This window comes from Phyllostomus discolor, chromosome 4 (genome assembly GCF_004126475.2).
Source record: "Phyllostomus discolor isolate MPI-MPIP mPhyDis1 chromosome 4, mPhyDis1.pri.v3, whole genome shotgun sequence".
NCBI lineage: Eukaryota > Metazoa > Chordata > Mammalia > Chiroptera > Phyllostomidae > Phyllostomus > Phyllostomus discolor.
Window position 1 is genome coordinate 68,923,151 of NC_040906.2, and position 21,336 is coordinate 68,944,486.

The following is a 21,336-nucleotide window of genomic DNA, read 5'->3' on the forward strand; positions in this document are numbered from 1 at the left end:
CTGTGACACATGAATAAAACTGGGTAGAATGCTTGGAATGGAGTCTTAAGAAACCTGGGCCATCTGGCCACATTGTCCCTAGGAGGGAAGCAGAACATGTTAGTGACCACAGAAACGAATTCTAGGGAGAACAGGGAAAATTGCAGTATTGCTTGGGATTTCTTCAGGATAGTGCAATAGAGACTAGATAAAAAAAAAAATGCCACTAAAATGTGACCTGTCCCTTTTATGTAAAGTTCATAAAGTAATATGATGAAAATAGTTGATAGAATATGAATGAATCTTGGACTTATTATTTGACTGGCTTATTCTCACTTATTTTATCCAATACTAGACTAGCAACCACACAAGTCTTGGCAGCCCAGAAACCCTCCCTAACGTGCACAGCACAATTCTGGGGAACACCAGAAGGCATTGTACAGTATACACCCACTGTGGTTATAAGCAATTGTTTGGCAACTCCCATGAGATTTTAAACTTTTATTTAAATTATCTAGTTATTTTCTCCTATCTTAAATCACCTCTGAAAATCAACTCTTCTAATTGAAGCTTAAAACCAGAAGACAATATTCACATTAGTAATATTATTTTACTTTGCATTTATTGTTCAAAAGGCATTTTTATGCACATTAGCTCATTTAATCCTCACAAATACATTATCGTTACTAAGTAAACATTATTATCTTCATTTTACATTTGAGGAGACTGAGCTTCAGAAAGTTAAAGGGAAGTATGATCAGAGCTCACGTTTTTTTGTGTGTGTCTATTATGTGCCAGCATCATTACATAGTCCCAAGTTCACATTCCTGGTGAGGGTCAGAGCAGACTTAGTCCAGATGTCCTGTTATTTTAAGATGTTGCAGTTTTCAAGACAACCAACCTACCAGCCATTGTTCACCCACTTGAGGAAACTTTGCTTTGAGTATTGGTACCAAGACTAGAGTTTTTATTCTTCAAGGGGTTGAAAAACAGCTGAGGTCATCCTCCCAAAAGGCAATAATGTGCCCAGTCCAATTCATAAAGTCACCAAGTAATAAGATCTGAAGGACACTTTCTTGTTTTATTTTTATTGGGGATGAAGCCTGTTTTTATTTATAATTTCTTTGGAGGAGTTTAAGGACTGAAAGGGATAAATTACCTTTGACTTTATGTATCCAATATCATCAAATTGCCCCATGCAGATATTATGTTTATTAAAATGAGCACTGTGTGTGAGATCATTCTATCTGGTTACATTGTACACTAGGGCAAACTATTTAAAATAAACTGAAATGAATAATTAATGAAAGAGAAAAGAATATTCCTTTCAAGGTTCCCAGATATACTAGTCTTGTGTTTTTTTTTTTCCTGGTTTCTCCTTACTTCCTCCTTCTACTTTTTTACATCATTTTGACCTATTCACCCTCATGGTTTATTCCTTCCTTTCCATTTCAGAGTTGCTGTAATGGTAGCCTAGCTGCAGACAAGGGACAATTGTTCTCTGTTGGAGATGGTGTGGAGGATAGGAACAGCTGTTGCTCTTTCTACAGGGGAACCTAGACACGCCTTGCCTTCTACCCAGGAACACACCCACCAGACTGGCAATCAGGAAGAGGGCCCCGGGCTCTCTGACTGATCCAGGACAAAGTGTCACGCAGTACACAATACCTGTCCATTGGAATGATCGTTTCTGGCCAATCTCTGCTCTTTTAGTGAACTGGTCAGTTTTTAGCCTTGCTACCTCAGGTATAGTCAAGGACCAGTACCATTACCATCACTTAGCTATGTCTGAAATGCAGAACCTCCACCTAGGCCTGTGGAGTCGGGATCTGCATGTTTAGGAGATACCTGTCTGATTCTTGGGACATTAACGTCTGACAAGTACTGGTCTACCGCTGTCCTTTCTCCATGAACACATTTTCTCTCTTTTGTAACCGTGGCACTCAGTGCGAGGGAAAACAGTAGAAATCATATACTATACTGAGATTTATCTTAGTAGAAATTATGTCCCTACATAGAACTAGGTTCTCTAAGACGAATTAGGAAACAAACTTAATTTTGAAAAGCAAGTTGAGCTTTTTTGCCTGATATGGTTTTAATATCCTGAGATCAGTGAACTTCCTTGTTGCAATGATTTGACACCACTTGCAGAGTACTATTCAAACCAGGGAAATAATCAGAAAGAACTTATTCAATCACCAACCCAAATCTTTCTTCTTGGCGATTTCTGGAACTCTTCATATAGCCTTTAAGTAAAGAGAAATCACAGATTTTCAAATAAAAAACCAAAGATAGTCAAGTGAATACATTTCTACAAGGGTTGGCAAAAAGTTTTTTTTTTCTTTTGTATGATGGCTCTAGTAGTTCTTAGTCATCTTAAACTTCATTTGAAATAATTTTGTTAGATTGTATTGTGATAGCTGTCATATCAGAATGCATTAAAAAAACTTATCAAAATCGGTGAATTTTTGTATAGCTATTTGAGGATGGAAGAAAATAAGCAACATTTTCAACATATGCTTTATTATTTCCAGAAATGGTAAAAATGCAGCTGAAATGGAGAAAAAGATTTGTGCAGTGTATGGAGAAGGTGCTGTGACTGATCAAATGTGTCAAAAATGTTTTGTGAAGCTTCTTCCTGGAGACTTCTCCCTGGATGAGGCTCCACAGTCCCTCCGACTAGGTGAAGCTGAGAGCAATCAAATCGAGACATTGAGAACAATCAATGTTATGCCACCTAGGAGATAGCCACATACTCAAAGTATCCAAATCAATAAAGTTATTGGTGAAAATGAAAAATGAATATTTTATTTTATGGAAAAACTAAACAGACTTTTTGGCCAACCCAATAATATTTCTTTAGCTGTTTTCAGTATATTTATGCAAGTTCTCTTAACAGCTGAGCTCCCTGTAAGTCACATTGATTTATTTGGGTGGTTTGTCTGATTCTTTCTCATCTGCAATTTTGATGATAACACAATCAGAATTTAATATTTTGATTTTTCCAACATCTCAGGGCCACATTCTCTTTATACATTCCAAGAAAAGAATTCCAAGGTTCTTTGAGGTTTTTCTCTCTTGTGATTTTAAGTTCAAGCCAAAGAATTGTGTTTCTCCTATGATCACTTTACCTAAGAGAGCTCTACCAGAAGCAGTATTCAGTCCACTTTTGTTTCAACCTACCTCCTCTAACTTTAAGAGTCAACACAATCTTCACCTCTTCTGTGGAGGAGTCTTTCCCTAATTTCCTGAGAGAGAGAGGGGACTACTTTTTCCTTAGTGTTTTGCTACTACTGGTTTCCCACCTCTTCACAGCATATGTTGTACTGATGTGTTTGAGTGTGTGTGAATTTATAGGGAGCTCACTGCCATCTGGTGGTGTTACAGAACAAAAGGGGGGGCCAAAGGCAATATACTATTACCAAAAGGACCCCCCCAGGTTCGTTACGTCCGCCGCCTTATAGGAAAGACATCTTTCAATACCAGAGATTCGTGAAAAGGAAAGGAAATGTTTATTTAATGTTATACAGACTTAAAGTAGTGACCTAATGTCTTCATCTAAATCCGAAAGTCCCTTAAAACACTCACAAATACACACAGTCCTTCCTTCCCCCTTTTGCCCAGTCTGGGGTATCGTATCTCAGGAAAAGAAATAGAAGTCTGTGGCTCAGGCAGCCCCCAGTTCTTCCCAGTAATCCATCTTGGGTGGAAGGCCTCCCTTGGTTCCCAGCACCATTAGCTGTGTCACCAGGATCTCTGCTAAAGCTGGGTGATGGTTCCCCCTTCTAAAGCTGTGGGGGTCTGCACTCTGGCAAAGCTGCATGGTTCTCCTTTCTATTGCCACAGCTGAGTGGTCCTCTCTGCACAATGGCTGTGGGAGTCTCCACTCAGCCAAAACCACGTGGTTCTCCCTCCAATGGCTGCCGTGTCTGGGTTTAAATCCCCGCGCCAATCTTCCTCTGCAGCCCCATTTCTGACTCCTCCCACAATTGGCTACACTTGCCATCACTCTCATATCCTTCCAGCTTTACTGGGCTGCCATCATGAGTCTGGGCAGGTGTGGCCCCATGTCATGGAGCCAATCATCTCCAAGCTCCCAGGCAAGCGCTGTAACTCGGGGGACCTGCCTCCCAGTTCCATCTTGATGGGGAAGTTACTTTTATCCCCCTGGCTCAGAGCATGGCCACAGCCATTTAACATGTCTGTGCAACCAGTTAAAGGTTATAGATATGTTAAATGACCACACCAGAGGTTAGCTGCAAAGCTGTTGCTATGCAAAACAGCTCTCAATAGCCCTGCTCCATTTGTCCCTTCCCCCAACTCACACCTGTGGGCGGGGGTGAGGGCATCCTAATATTTCCTGGATGCCTTGAGTTCTGGACCCCATTCCAAATCCCTATTTGGGGTCCCCCCTCTTGGCTGCACCCTGTTACAGTAGGGGAGGTAAATGGGTAGCATATATATATTTCATATGATGGCATCGTAGATTTACATGAGATATCCATGGCATTTCATGTGCAAGATAACATTTATTGACCGTGTGGTAGGCATTCTTTAACTAAAGACTTTTATATTAGGAAACAAGATAATGTAGTATATGGTAGGAAAAACTTTTCCTCTGTCTTCTTAGGGTCCTGGCTGGGTCTGAAATTAAACTAAAAATTAAACTGACAAAGACAGATTAACAGGAGAAAAGTATACAAAATTATGTAAATTTTATGTGATGCAGCAGCCTTCTTAAAGAAATGAAGAGCCAAAGAAACGGTTAGACCTATTTCATGCTGGGTTTGATGAAGAGCGGGCAGTTGTGGAGAAATATACGTTAAGGAGTATGAGGTGAGCTCAGTCAAGTGGAGAAAGTTAGTAAGGTCTGTTTGTTAGAATTTTTCTCAGTGTCCATTTATCTTTGGAGGTGAGACTGCTCCTTTCCTTTGGGTACAGGGAGAGCACCTCACACAGGAGGGTTTTATGGCCAGTTTCGTAGAAGAAGGGTGGTGGTGGGGGAAAGGTCAGAATGATATTCTTCTACTGTTTTCTCAAACTCCTTCAACTTAAAATATTCAAGATGCTAAGGTGCTGTATTTTGGAGTAATATGTCCTGAACCCCATCATTAGTAAAGATAACTCAAATGCCCCACTAGAAACTCTTCAATATTTAATAGCTGTTCCATGAAAAAAAATGATTTAATGGTCAAATTAATTTGAATAAAGCTAATCTTTATAATGTGTTCTATTTTTTTCCTGCAGTACTTCTCAAAATTCTTAATGTGCTGATGTGCACTTGCGAACCTCCAAACATGAATCACGGGCAGCCTTTCCTGATCATATTGGTCGTGCTCATCCTTCTCTATGCACCACCCGGCACAGTCTGGAGACGCTGGTTTCATGGTTGAGAGGAAAGGCCAATATCAATGTCATCACATGTTAATTGCCTGACTTGGGGTCATCTCTTTAAACTTCAGTGTCTTCTTATGCCAAATGTGGATAAACTTGTATCTCATATAGTGGTTGGCAAAACAAAAGGTTTATAAAACTCGCAGGAGTTCTCAGTAGATGCCAGCAATTACAATTGTTAACGATAATATGACCTGGAGCTGACTATTCATCTTCAGAGTCCCAGCGCTTTGCAAAGTACTGGATCTGAAGCTGAGTTGACTGTAAGCTGTTACACATGGCTCAGCTTTAGCATGTAGGTGGCCAAAGGCTTCCCTGTTACCTGTATCCTTTGTCCTTTAATAGCATACCAGTCAGGACTAGATCAGTTTGTTTCTGGCTGTGGTCCTGCTGCTTATAATCTTCTTATAAAGACAAAAATAAGATGAAAGAAGAAATGAGATTGAGCTAGATAAACTCTAGAGTTCATGCTCTCTGAAATTCTAATGTACAATGGGAGTAATTCTCAACATGTATTTTTTGTATTTCCTAACTGGGCTGATAAGCACAAAAGTCCTTCTCACCCATCAGTTAATTTTTTTTCACTCAGAAAAACCACTTTAATTCCTATCAATTTTTTTTGATATGACGGAATTTGACTTTTGTTAATGTTACTTTAGACCACTGTATTGGTTATTATATATGATTACATAGCATTATAAACTAGAAGTTATGCCTGGAAATCATTCTGATACATCCCCTCTCCCCATCTATTTATGAGCAAGGGCAGCTGTGGGGTGGTTCTGTGTGTAGGATTAAGAAACACTGAAGTTCTTGAAATAAGCCAGATGTTTTTATTTTCAAAGGAAAAGATCACACCTAGAGAAGTGTTTATTTAAAAGCCTCATAACCAAACAAAATATTAAAAGAAAACTTTCAAGGGATAGAGGTCACAGAAACCATCAAAACGCCACCCCTTTCCCAACTGCTGTGCCCCAAGGACATTGACAAACACACTGAAAAAATGAAAGATGATGATGTGCTGGTTGCAGATTAAAGTTATAGTGATCAATAAATTGCAATAATTACAATAAAAGTTACAACCTGAAGAGAGACTCCTGTTTTGGCTTGACTTGGTGTGTCAATTGACCACCCCAACAATACGTCCAGGAATACACACACAAAAGAGTGTTTTTAGAAACATGTTCTTTAATTAGTGTTCATGGAAACTTCAGGAACACTTTTGTGAGAGATTTCTTCAAAACAAAAGCAAAACAACGACCTTTCTAAAACCGAAAGTGAAAATTGTTATAACTTGTTTGTGATTAATCAGAGACAGTAAGTTCGGTATTCTGGATAGTTTTAGAGAAAATAACCATTTGAGCAGACTTTTTCTTTTTTTAAGGAGCCAAACCGTTAAACTGAGGGACACTCAGTCGGGATAAGGCAGCGGGAACCTCGCGGGTCCTGCCCCCACCCGGTTCCCACGGGTTCCGGAGACTCCCGGGCGGGCGGGCTCCTCCCGCGCCTGCTCGCCACCGCACGGAGTTTCCCGGAAGGCGGGGCGCTTCGGGCCTGGGGCGCGGTGCTCGGCGGGCGAGGCAGGTGAGTGGGGTGCTCCGAACCCCGTCTGCCACCCCTGCGCCTAGTAGTCCCGGGCTAGAGGCCCTGAGTGTGAAGGGTGGCGGGTGCCGCGGGGCCGGGAACCGCGTGCTCCAGGAGCGACGGACCGAGAGCGCAGAGCATCCAGGCAGCGGCTGTGCGGCCCCCCGCACCTTGCTCCCCGCTCCCCTGAGCTGCCCGCTGCCTAGGTCACTGCGGCAACGTGTCATCGAGGGGGCCCGCCTGCCTCTGGGCCCACTTTACCTTCTCTTTACCTGCCTGGTCTCTGACTCCGTCTCCTTAGTTTGTTTTGCTTCTTTCCGGAAACTGAAACTTAAAATGGCTTGTGTTTCCCCACTGTTCCTGCGGTGTTTCTCCAGATAGTTCTTAGAAAAACTGATTCCTTAATGAGGTTTACTCTGGCAGTCGCAGGGTTTGGCAGTCGTGCCTCACTTTTCAGAATATGCAGGGATATTCTTGAAAGAGATACCTGAAGGAGAATATGATGTTTCCCTGTCTTCAAAACACACACAAGTTTTTAACATTGTATTTTATGTCCCTTAGCATTTATCCTCCTTATGCCCTTTTCCACCACACACATAAGTTTATAAAAAGCTATTTATGTGTATCACCATTTCACTAACCACCACTTTCTTCCCTTCCAGCCTTTGTTTTCTTTTTTGCTGCCAGGTGTGCATATGGGAAGATTTCATTCTCCCAGGCCGGCATTCCAATGATAAAGAGTATATTAGGGGAATGGGGAGTAGGCGGGTGGAGGCTATTTGTATTGCTTTTTCATTTGCCTGCGGAACAAATCACCACGATTTAATAGCTTAAAAACCACACATTTATGATCTTAGGTTAGAAGCCCAACCTGGCCTCGCTGGGCTAAAATCACTGTGTCTGCAGGGCTGCCCTCCTTTCTGTAGGCTATTGGGATAAATCTGTTCTTTTGCCTTTTTCTGCTTCTTCACGCTCCACACCTTCCTTGGCTCAGTGGTGCCCTTTCTCCGTCTTCAGAGCCAACGTTACCTACCTACCTCTGACCGTTCTGCTGTCATCACATTTCACCCTGACTTTGCTCTTCGGCCTTCCTCTTTCACTTTCACTTTCAAGAACTGTGGTGATTACATTGGACCCCACTGATAATACAGGATGATACCCCTATTTTACAGACAATTGATTAGCAACCTTAAAATGTAATAAGAGGATTTCATATGCCTGGGATTCCTGGGCAGAACAAATACGTGAATCAAGAACCTGCATAATTCTCTAAATTATGAGTGTTTTCAGTGGGTAAACTTGTATTTTGCCCTGGGTGGGTGCAAGAAGGAGTGGACATGGTCTCTGGCCTCAAGGTTGTGACCATCTATCTGGTCATGGAAAATGACACAGGTACACAAACAAAGCTCCCCAAAAGAGGTGAAAGAGGGAGACATACCATCCTTTGGGAGAATCAGAAAAGGCCTGAAGAACTTGTAGGGAAATTTGGGATAGACCTTGAAGAACAATTTGAACCCTTGTCAAACTTACAGACAAGTAGCAAGTACAATTTTTTTTCTGAATCATTTGAGAATTTTTCCAACTTCATTACTCATTACCCTGGAATATTTGAGTATGTATTTCCTACAAAAAAAGTATTCTCTATATAACCACAATACAGTGATCACAATTGAGGAATTAATGTTGAACATTATTGTCATCTAATTCTTGGATCCAATTCACACATGGCCAGTTGTCCCATTAATATACTGTATAACAAAGAGACCCAGTTCAGAATAATATATTGCATTTAATTGTGATGTCTCTTTAGTTTCCTTTTGTCTGGCACAATTTCTTAGTCTTTCCTTGGCTTTTATGAACTTGAAACTTTTGAAATGTATGTAATGATTCTTAATGCTTGTATTCAGGTCATGTATCTTTGGCAGCGATATCGTAGAAGTCTTGCTGTTTTCGCAGTGCACGCTATTGGATGGCACACGATGTGATTTACCTTGGCTTTGATTATTCACTGTGGTGGCGTCTGCCTGGCTTCTCCACTGTAAAGTCTTTTCCTTTTTGAAATTAATAAGTATTTTGTGGGGAAGTATTTTGAAACTCACGAAATGATCCTCCCAACCCAAATTTTAATTTATTTACCTACATGAATATGGACTCATAGTTGTTTTGTTTGTATTGTGCTCTGGATTTAATCATCACTGTCATTATTTACTTTTATGCCTAACTTACACATTGGGCCAGTGAGAACTTCCTTGGTCCTCATCCTTCGCTGAGCATGTCCTTGCTTTCTGACACCATGCATTGCTCTCCTTTACTGTTCCTGTCTCCATCCTAGAAATGGCTAGAAGACCAAAAGACTGATCTTTTAGAATCAAACTTGATGTTATGATTGAGCTGTTAACTGCAGAGGAATGTTAATGCTTATCATTTTCTATTACTGTGTTGAAAAGCAAATGATTTTTAGAACACTTTTATATATTTATAGGTGTAAAGTTATTTGAAATACAGACTTTGTTCAAATATAAGCCATGTAATGATAAAGACTTGGATGATAGCAGAAAAGGTATAACAAAGAACACATGTGTCTTCTGTAGAAGTGTCAAAGTTGTTATTTCTTTCTTACTGAGTTTGTGTGTGTATACTGTTTATAAAATAGTAAAAATTTCTTATTTTAGGGAATCATGGCAGCTGACAAAAACAATGAAAAACAAATTTTTACGGAGGATTGGATAGATGAAGAATTTATGAGAGATGAACAAACTAAGGTAAAAAGGAAAAATTACTGGGTGTTCTTAAAAATTAATTTATATACATTAGTTTTGCAGTGAAGCATGTTTTATATGTCTTTAACCAACATTACCTTGACTTTGGGAGTATATTAGGGTTTTCAAAATACTTTTACTTTCATTATTCAAACCTTACAAGAAAAAAATCATATTTCTGTTTTGCCTTTCACAGAGCTTACAACACTGCTGCTTTTACACTGCCTCCCCTATTTCTTTGGTTTGCACCTAGACGTTATGAGCTCAGTTAACGATCTGATCAGACCCAAGAGGGAAGAGAGGGTAGCTTAAACTATTTACCCTAGGCCTTGTGCCTGGCATGTGAAGGCAGCAAAAGAAGAAAATAACAGTAAATGTTAAAAATTGCTCCAGAGTAACATATGTATAATTTAAGAATCATACCTTAGTCGCAGATATCAAGGAAAGGGGTTGATAGAGCACTGGACTTAGTCTCAGAATACCTGGGTCTCGATCCTTGCTCTTCTGTGAAAATTTCTGAGTGAATGTTTCTATGTGAAAGGCAGTTTCCTCGTTTGTAAAATGGGGATAATAATATTTGGGATTGGTAGGACATGATGTAAAACGCTCAACATATTTGTGATTCATGTTATTGTATTTTTTTTGGAAATGTCTAATTTCTTTGCCTTGTTCAGGGTGAGAGAAGTTTAGCTCCTTTAATTCCTTTAGAAAAATGAGGTCAGGGGCTATTTAAATTTTTGATGCTATTTGTTATATATATGTATGTATATATTTTAGATATTACTTAATGACACGTTAAGGGAAAATATCAACTTAAAGGTGGAGATCCAAAAGCTTCAAGAGGAGTTACAGGAGACCACCGGGAACTCTCAGGTACCCTTTACTTATTTTATGTATCACATTTTTAATGACATAATTTTTCAGAAAAAGTGATTTTATTACATCAAATTAACTTTTAAAAACATTATGGTCATCCACAGCACCACTGTTTGTAATAGTCCCAAAGTGAAAACAGTCCAGTGTCCCTCCATAGTTGAGTGAATTAATAATTTGGGATGTACTCACATAATGAAATACTACACAGTAATGAGAATGAACAGATTACAACTACATGTAATAACATGGATGAATTTCATGACCACAAAAAAGATAAAAGAAGGCACACCATGTGCTTCCATTTAAATATAGCGCAAAAACAGGGTATTAGAAGTTAGTGTGGTAGGAACTAGAAGGGAACCCGAGAGGCCTGTGGAGTGTTGGTTGTGTCTTGTTTTTGATCTGAGTGATGGTCACACGCGTGTGAGCACTTTGTAAAATTTTATCTTGCACACTTATGATAATGCACTTTTTATATTTATATATACGTTAATAAAATTTTCAAAAACAAAAAAATGATGATCATTATCAATCACTTTTGGACCAAATTCTTGGTTTTGGTTTCTTTTTTGTTCTCCTCATTCAAAGAGCTACAGTAATTTAAACAAGTTGCACAGTTTAAAAAAAAAATGGATGTGTATCTTCACTATTAGTCTCTCCTATATTTTCCTATATTTGAATTTGACATAAATTTCACCCTTTTCCCCTCATAACAGCTCATAATTGTTTCTTTACATGATTTAAATGGTTAAAGCATTGCCACTCTCTATTTCTGAAATGGGGGGTAGGATACTGAATATCAGGAAGTGAGGTTTCCTGTGTCTATGGGATTTAGAGAAGACTGTTAAGCCAGAATCATTATGGGACTGGAGCCAGAACCATTTACCCTTAGAACTCAAAGGGCCTTGAGAAACAGCCACCTCAGCTGGTCCACTTTACAGAGGACTGAAGCTGTGGTCCAGAGGGCAGGAGTGCATTGCTTTCTCCCACACTGTGCTCAAGACTAGACTCAGGCACTCTCACTCTCACTCCAAAACCTCTTGACTTTGGTAGGTACAGGCACACATTCGAGATACTGTGGGTTCAGTTCCAGAGCACCACAGTAAATTGAATAGTGCAATATATGTGAGCCACATGAATTTTTTGGTTTCCCAGCACATGTAAAAGTTATGTTTATATTACACTGTAGTCTATTACTAAGAGTGCAGCAGCCTTATGTCCAAAAAACAATCTAATACCTTAATTAAAAATACTTTATTGCTGAAAAAGGCTAACCATCATCTGAATCATCAATGGATCATAATCTTTTTGCTGGTAGAGGGCCTTACCTTCAGTTTGTAAAATATGCAATATCTGCAAAGTGCAGTAAAGTGAAGCACAATAAAACAAGGTCTATCTGTATACTAGATATCTCCACATCATTGAGAAATACTTTGCCTTTTCTCAGACATTACAGATTGTTTTGAAATTAGAGTTATGGAAATCAGAAATTCTGCTAAAGTCACATGTAGATGTACAGTGAATATGAGATTAGATCAAATGACTCAGTGAATATTACTAATTTCTTCATAAGAACACCTTTTATTTCAGCATGTAAATAGCCTTTGGAAATAGACACTAGATTCACTTGTGCATTTTTGTGTAGTTGCATAGGTCTGTTACTCCAATGATTTTAAGCAGCTAAGTATAACCACTTAACTTTATCCTCCAGATTATAAATCTTGTTGATAGTGTCCCTTCACATTTTTATAAACACAATTTGTGGTAATGGTTGAAAAGTTGATGGGCACGTGTTAGGGAAGGGAGGAATTTCATTTGAGAAACTTTAAATTAATATAATTCAGGAGTCCTTCTTTCTGGATGAAATTTTTAGGGTTTGCTGTCAGATTCACTGTAGTGTACTCCCCACTCCATTTCATATCTCTGTGCAGTCAGAGTAAACATTCTGTCTAATGACTCCCGTGTGAGCAAGCCGGTTACTGGCACAGTTGTTTAAAAGGTGCTTAACTATAAGAACGATGTAGTGTTTAGAATCAAACACCATATTGTATTGACCAGTTTAATATTGTTCTGAAAAAGTGAGAGGTTATATACTTACAGTTTCATCTGTGCAATAAGATTAAAGGATCAGTACCTGATTATACTACTGAGTACTTACCTGGGCAGAAGCAATTACTAAAATTATTGAATAAGACCACCCTCAGTGTTCTGTGGGGTTCTGCAATCAGTGGAGAATGAATTATGGGATGATCAGATCACTGGAAGGACTTCAGTTTTTTTCTTGATTTTAATCAAACATTTCTATTTGAATTAGATTAAAGAGGACATTCCAGAAACAAAGATGAAATTCACATCTTTAGAGAATCCTGAGAATGAGAGCCAGTTTTTAAATATCTCCTGTTCATTTCAAGTGAGCTCACCAGTTCCTTACGAGCTACAAAAGGGAGAAGCGCTTATCACCTTTGAAGAAGAAGAAGGTATGACATGTTCAATAATATGACCAAGTTACCTTTGGGAAGTACCTGCACTTACAAAGAGCTTTCATAGATCTGTGGCTATTGTTTTACAATTTTACACATACTATTTCATCTCATCCTTATAGTGAAACTCTGAGGCAGGTATGATTATCCCCATTTCAGAGATGAGAAAACTGACTCTGAGACATTAAGTGATTTGAATACGATCACTCATTTAGAATACAGTGACCCTGAGACTCAAGTCCAAGGGCATGTGATGTGCAATCCCAGCATCTTTCTATTCTAACTGCTACCTCCAGATGACCATACTAGAAGTAATGTTTTAAGGACGTAGAGCTCTGCACATTTCCTACAGACATTATCTCATTTTATACTCTCATGAGTCTATGAAAGCAATAATATTGGGGAGTTACTATTTACATTTTCTAGCCAAGGAAACAGATTCTCAGGTGTTTAAGTGAGTTACCAAAGGGCACATGACCAGTGAGTAGACAGGGCCCAGGAGTCAGAGATGTGAGGTGGGACCTGACGTTGGCTAAGTCTGTCATGCTGGGGACACCTTAATGAGGAGAATCTGGCTTTGAGTACTATCTTTGCCCCTTTCTAGAAGTGTGATTTGGGTTGGTTTCTTTATAAATCTCAATTTTTTATGACAGGCTTTGAGGTCATACCTACCTCATGGGGTTGCTTTGAGTATTACATGAGAAATGCTGATAACATACTTAGCACATTGTCTGACATATAATAAACAGTAAATGTTAGCTGTTATTATTGCCATGTTAGGACTTTTCTAAGTAAGGAAACTGAAGATTAAAGAAGATGAGGAACTTGCTCAAGGTCCATACAGCTAACAAATTGCAGAGCTGAGATTCAAGCCCTGACTTACTTTCTCCTGATCCAACATTCCTCTGAGCAGGCCGCCATATGTCAAGTTATGGGTCTCCACAAGCCCTTCAGGTGCTCAGATGCTGAGAATCTATTATTGTAACTCATGTCTTCTGATTTCTGGTCCATCACAATAGCCTGAAAATAAGTGTTAGAAAGAAAGGGATTCTTTCTTTCTCAAGAAGTACAACCTTATATAAAATAATTAAGTCTTGAAGGTGTAATGACACCAGAGCATGACAACTATGGTCAGTAATATTTTATTGCATATTTGAAAGTTGTTAAGAGAGTCACTATTAAAAGTTCTCATCAGAAAAAAAATTTTTTGGTAACTTTTTATGGTGGCGATGATAACTAGACTTAGGGTGATTAATTTGCAGTATGTACAAATAGCGAATTATGATGTTGCACACCTGAAACTAATACAACATTGTATATCAGTTTTACCTCAATTAAAAAAAGACAGCAATGGCCTTCTAGCATGTCTGTATATATCCATACTGTTTGTTCACCCTGGGTCCATCCCTGCAGCTGAGGGCAGAGGAGGAGACCAAGGGCTGTGCTGGCATTTGGCCATGGTTATTGGGATTAACTGGAAAGACCGAAGTGAGGGTTTGGGAAGCAGGGATTCTGCACAGGAATTTCCTGGGAATGCTGAGAATGGGATCCTCTTCAGAAGCATTGCTTCCACTGTGGGTGTGGCTCTGAGGTCCTGCTCTCCTGAGACAACTTTGAGTTTATACAATTAATAGGATTTGGCTTGTTGATGGTCAGCGTCACAAAAGTCGAAACACAAGTGGTTGCTCCTAGCTGAGTCAGATCACCAGATGTTGGAGGTTTGGGTGTGGGGAGTGGAAGGGAAAGAGTGTCATCTAAGTATTATTTCACTGGTATTTTCTGTTATTGTTGCCTGTTCTCATTAACAAAAAAAGTCATAATTCAAGTTACAAAATCATATGGTACAATGATTGTGAATTCCCACATGACAACGCCCTGTCTTCTAACCCAGTTTTTCTCTTCCCCCAGCTGTGGTATACTAGCTGATTGTCATAAACACATGTGAGGTTTCTAAGACCAAGAGTGGGTATATCTTATCTTCATGACAAATTAGAGTAGGCACCTCCAAATATTGATAACTGAAGTGTTATAACCTCTCATGCCACACAATTAAAAGTAAACACCAACATGCCCTTTAAACAGACATACAGTTTTCTGTGTATAGATTTTCTTTAATTTAAAGGATCTAATTTTTAAACTTTTCTTAGCATTTCCACATGATAGTGGTCTTGCCACACAAGCAGGATAAAATCTCATGATTTTTGGCATAATCACTAAGCCTGTCCTATTTGTATGGATAAATTTAACATGATAGTTTTGTGACCAGTATAGCAAGGCTATCAACTTTTTAATGAATGATTTCAAAAACATTTTAGCGAAAGTTGAATTCCTAATCAAGTATGGCAAAAAATAGAGATTTACTTTTTGATATTGAAGCCTATATGGTCTTTAATATGTAGTCTTGGGAAAGACAGAGGCAAAAGAAATGTTTATTTCTGTGGTGCTTGTAACATATTAAAAAGGAGTGGCAAATGATAAATAAGGTTGATTGCCAGAATGACACTGATCCACGAAGGTTTTCCCAGCTCACTTGACGTGGAAGAAGTTTCTGGCTGTGCTTTACTGTCCAAAGGGAATTAATTCTCTGGTACTTCTGTCAACAGGGAGGGCGTGTGACTGCACTGCAATGATATGTGAGTTTCTGAAGAATTTATCAGGCTTATCTCTTATGAGATGAAGCTAGAACTTGATGAGAATTTCTACTCTGTAATCTTTGCTGACGTGTTTTGACATTAATATATCCTGCTTGTGTGGCAAGACCACTATCACATGGAAATGCTAAGAAAAGTTTAAAAATTAGATCCTTTAAAATTAAAGAAAATTGAAAATGTTTAGGATAATTTGTTCTTAAGCTAGAAGGGTAAAAATATATCAAAATATTGGAAATTAATACCTTCCAAATTATTTTTCAGTTGCTCAAAATGTGATCAGAATGGGGAGACACCACGTGCACATAAAGGACATAGCTGTGGAGGTCATGGCTAAACCAGTTCCCTTAAAATCAGGAGTCAGATTCCAGGTAACATGGTGATTAAAGCTTTTCAGAATTCTGTTCAACATGGACACTGTTCTCATCCATATCTCTGAATACGAAATGATTTCCCAGGTTCATGTAGAAGTGTCTAAAGTGAAGATCACTGTTACTGAAATTCCCGATGAATTGCCTGAAAACCAGATGAGAGACAAGCTAGAACTGAGCTTTTGTAAGTCTCGAAATGGAGGTGGAGAAGTGGAATGCGTGGAGTACGATAAACAGGCCAGAAGTGCTGTCATCACATTTGTGGAAAGTGGAGGTATTCTCAGTTTTAGAATGTTAATAAATACTCTATCATTTAAATTATGTTCTGCCATTTCTAAAAATACTCATTTTCTACAGGATTTATTACACTGCATACTAGGGAATTTTTTAAAGCATTATAAAACAGTCAAGTCCTGAAAATGATTTTCATGAATGCTGAGAATGGTAGTATTACAAGTAACAAGTGCATACATGTTAGTATGTTTTTGTCATGTGCTAGGCATGGAGCCAGGTGTACCATACATTTGTCTCCTCGGATCTGCAGCGAGCTCTGTGGGTGGGTGTTGTACTCATTTTGTTGATGAGGAAGCAGGCCTAGGGAGGTGAATCACTAACCCGAGGTCACACAGTCGGTGGTGGCAGATAAATTCACATTTATATATTTATATTCATTAAATAAACATGCATATTAAACTGTCTGTTTTATCACACCTATTAGGACTGACAGGGGTCTCTTAGGCAGAGAAAATTGATAACAGGGAAGACAAGGGTTTTCCTGGGAAAGAATAGCTAGACATCTGTTCCATTTTTAAGGTAGAAATGGACTTTTACCAAAGCATCTTAGGGAGGCTTACATTCTTATGATAAAAAGTAGAAGATTCTACAACTGCTTCTGTTAATTTTTTTCAAATGATTCTCAATGTAAAAATCTGTTGTTCTTAGGGCTTCCCTGGGGTTTGCAACTGTATAGTTAGAAAACATTGACTGATTATGTTTTTATAATAGCAAAATAATCCATGCTTTCTAGGAAAATTGAAATAACAGAGAAGAGCAACTAATTCAGTAAAAATTGAGACATTTCCTTTCCTTTCTCCTACTATGTAGTAAGTTGTGGTTAGATCTTTCTGGAATTGCTGGATCATAGGTAATTCTATGCCTAATGTTTTGAGAAACTGCCATACTGTTATGCTCTGTGGTTGCACCATTTCACATTCCCACCAGCAGTGTACTGGGGTTTCAGTTTCTCCACATCCTTGCGAGCAAGGGTCTGCATTCTAAACCACTGTATATACTGCTGATCCAAGGGGGACTGAGCGAGGAGAGAAAAACAAATTGATTGGATATTCTCCAGAACTGTTTCTATTAAATTTTATGCTATCTTGACACATAACCCTTTTCCCCTGTAGGAGGAAAATGCTGCTAAGCATAAGTCTGATTATTCTTTGTTTTGGAGAAGACTGATGAATTTTTATTATTTGCCTTCACTTTTTCTGGACAACGTTCAACGCTTCCCACATCCCTTCGGTTAACATCATTATATCAGTTTACTAAGAATCTTGTATTAGTTATAGGATAACTAACACATACATAAACACACACACTATAGTAATATAGTAATTTATTATATATGCGTATATACATATATAGCAAAAAATATAATATGCACAGTATTCTAATCATAGTTTTTTCTTCACACTTCTTTAGAAACTGGGAAACAGTCTTCTTAGGAAGGATGGGTTTCTTTTTGCAGATGGTAATTGCATTTTATGTAGCTGGTTCAGGCGGGCCTGCCTGAGAATATTGAAACCCTCTGTGCCTTGACTGATTGCAGCGGATAGTTCAAGAGAGAAGGATCTATTTAAACCTTGTTACTGTACTGTGAAGTCTTTAAAGTGAATGACAATTTCTTAAAAATTAATCACTCAACTTACCGTTGTGATATTTTCTTGTTTGAAGGAAGTTTTAACTTAGTTTAAAATGTTTAAGGTACAATGAAATAATTTTTGAAAAATTTACTCCTAGTTGCTGAAAGGATTTTGAAAAACAAAGACTATCCTCTTTACATAAATCAAGATTGCCATAGAGTTGCTGTTTCTCCATACATGGAAACACACCTGAAAAAGTTCCAGGTAAGATCATCTGTTTTGTTTTGGGAACTTACTGCTTGACACCACGCCACAAAAAAATAAAGAAAAAGTTGTGAGTCATTACCGTTTGAATCGTATTAGTGAGGAATATCAAAATTGTTTCTTCCCATCTGCTTGGCACAGAATGAGTTTGTATTTTAAAAGAATATTTTAATGTAAAACTGAACCTTATTTAATTTGTTGTACATATTTTAAAACTAAAATTTCTCAGATAACAGCACAGTCTTTGTTTCTGTATGTGGATACCTAGCTACATTTCTCTCGTGTGTCTACTACCATTAGACATTAAAAATAATTTTTCCTGCCCATTTACTCTGAACTCATTATGTTTACCCCAAACCAGCTCCCTTGTTCTGTTCCTACTCAGGTCTTAAATGGCGCCACCATCTACCTAGTCCACCAATCTGAAGGCTAGAACTCATGCTTAACCCTGTGTTACTCAGCTCAGACATTCATTTGGTCATTCAGTCCTGTCACCTCCACCCCTGACTACCTCTCTCACTGGTCTTGCTGTCAGTACAGTTGCCCTCCTTTCCTCTGTTTGTCTAGTGTCACCAGAGTTGTCTTTCTGAAACTCAGATCTGACTCTGATATGCTGTTTCTTGAAAAATTTTCCTGAGGCTCCTGCCTTTCCTAAGATAACTCCAAAATATGAAGCCAGGCTTATTAATGTAAAGTTTTACAATTCAAAGCTCTTAGAAAATGTTTTACTTATCTTTTTTACCTTTCTTTTTAGGTATTTTCAGGAATATCTAAGAGGACAGTGCTTTTGACTGGCATGGGAGACTTTGACATGATGGATGAGGAGACTGTGGAGGATTTAATTGGCATTCACTTTCAGCGGGAGAAGAACGGAGGTGGAGAAGTAGACACGATCAAATGTTCTCTCCATCAACCTTACGTGGCATACTTTCAGGAATAGGCTTATGGAGTCATGAGAATTAGAGCTTCTGAGCCCAAATTACCATCGGTATTGGGGGAAATGAGTATCTTTCTCCTTTAAAAAATGAAAGCTTTAATTCTTAGTGTCCATATATTCTTAAGAGACAAATATATTTTTGTGTTTCTGAATGTTCCTTTGTTTCCAGCTGTGCCACATATTTAGAAATGCAATAAGCTCCCTATATTAAAAACAGTCTTGTTCATAAATTACGTGGATTGGTGCCATGTCCTTTGAAATCAACTGTAAATGATACAACGGACTTCCTGCCAAGTTGGCTCCTGCCACAGTCACTTGAGCCAATTCACTTTTGGCCCCAGGTCCACCAGCATGCAGATTTGACTCTTAACATTCCCCACAAGAATTGTTATATTCAGCAGTTTGTGATGTGTGTACTGAATTTTCATGGGACTCTGAGTTTTCAGTTCCCATTTCCAAAGTATTCCCACGGCTCCAGAGGTATTTCTCAAAGCCAAGTGTAGTTTTCTCTTGAACTTTCCTTTACCCAGAGTGTCAAGTCCTTTTTAAGACACTCGCTCTCCAAATAGAACTTGTAAAGACCAGAATTTTCTTCCTTTTACACTTACAGTGGGAACAATAGGTGTAAGGGGTTGACAGCCTTGGAGTAAAGAGAGAGGTAAATGCAAAGCTCCTGTTCCCTCCCTCAGGCTTGATGCGGGGGATGACTGAGGGTTTTTACCCTCAGTTGGAGAGACACCTGGTCTGTTAGCATCCCACTGCTGTAACTTGCAGAAACTTTAAATGGTAAAATTCAAGGTTCCTATTTAGAGAAGGTAAAATTCTCTTTGGTAAAGAACTTTTGTACATTTTTTATCTTAATAGGGCATGTTTCATGAAGAGCCAACAGCCTAATTAAATTCATATTAAAATGTTTGTAGAAATGAAATGCTTTTAGAAAAGATCCTAAACCTAAACCTATCCACTACTGCTTGCCATCTAAAATAAACGAAGAAAAGCTAGAAAGTACTTTGTTTTTCTTCTGATATTTTAGTTTTAGGTTTTAAAGTTGTTGTGCTATTATCAGAAGTAGTCATTACTCTCACATTTCTTTTTGGAATAAGAGATGGAGCCTAAAAACTGAGCATTTATTTGTCTTCATATTCATTGTTTTAGGGAAAAAAAATCTCCCATTGTATCAGTTGTTCTTTGGAAATAGTAACATTTCAGTTTCCTCAGATATAAGAAGAAAAGTTTTAAGGAGCTTATTTAATTTCCATTGGTTGGGTCTCACTAGCCCAGAGAGCGTCCTTCTCCGTGTGGGCAGAATGCCATCAGGAAGAACTTTTTCCTGGTATTTAGGATAAGGTTTGAAACAGGCACGTTTGTTCCTTTTGGGGGCCTTCTCCATGCAGTAAAATGGGTGATTTTATTCAATTCTAAATTGAATAAATCGCTCTACTAAATGTGTGGAAAGCTATTGTTAATATGTAAATCAGGACAGATCTGTGGAATTACAGTCCTTAGTGTTTGTGGATTTATCAGTGAAAGCAGGCTAGGTTATGCTGTGACGGCAAACCACCTTCCACATCTCGGTGACCTAACGAAACAAGTCATTCTCATTCATGTCGAATGTCCAGCACAGGTTGGTAGGAGACTCTGTTTGGCCTAATCACTCAAGGCCCCATCTCAGAACATTCTTCCAGAGTCATGGAGGAGAAATGACATCTGGAGAATCTTGCACCAGCAATTAAATGTTGTGACTCAGAAATGACCTGTGTCATTTCCTCTCACATATCATTTGCCAGAAGTAATCACATGGCCTCACCAATACCTTGTAAAAATGAGGAGAACAAGAGATAGTTGAGCCAGAATAATGAAGAGAGCAGCCTGTCCTGTCCTGGTCTGCAGTATTTGGATCACTCTTCTTCATATACAAAATACACTCACACTCACCCCATCCGCAAGGGAGGAAAACAAAATATTCCACCCCTGCCAAATGGCAGCAAGCTCAAAATGCATGAACTCTAGGTGATATGTGGTAGTTTCTGTTTCAGGTCTGAATGTTCTCCTTTATCCAGAGATCCTCCAATATACGGTGGTGGAACTGTAACAAAATAATTGCGATAGACCGTGTCACATCTGGAAAGGGTCAGAATGGGACACATAGCAGTTACTGAGTCAAGGTCATTCTGAAATT

The 21,336-nt window shown here is 38.6% G+C and overlaps 1 protein-coding gene across 1 annotated transcript; it reads left to right on the forward strand.

Moving 5' to 3' along the window:
* Positions 1-6,936: 6,936 nt before the first annotated feature.
* On the forward strand, positions 6,937-19,872 carry NMI (N-myc and STAT interactor). Its single transcript, XM_028509751.2, has 8 exons — positions 6,937-6,957; positions 9,630-9,719; positions 10,494-10,589; positions 12,907-13,069; positions 15,985-16,091; positions 16,179-16,365; positions 18,114-18,220; positions 18,975-19,872. Exons 2-8 carry the CDS (start codon positions 9,636-9,638, stop codon positions 19,158-19,160), a joined length of 930 nt encoding a protein of 309 aa, XP_028365552.1. The 5' UTR covers positions 6,937-6,957; positions 9,630-9,635; the 3' UTR covers positions 19,161-19,872.
* Positions 19,873-21,336: the final 1,464 nt, after the last annotated feature.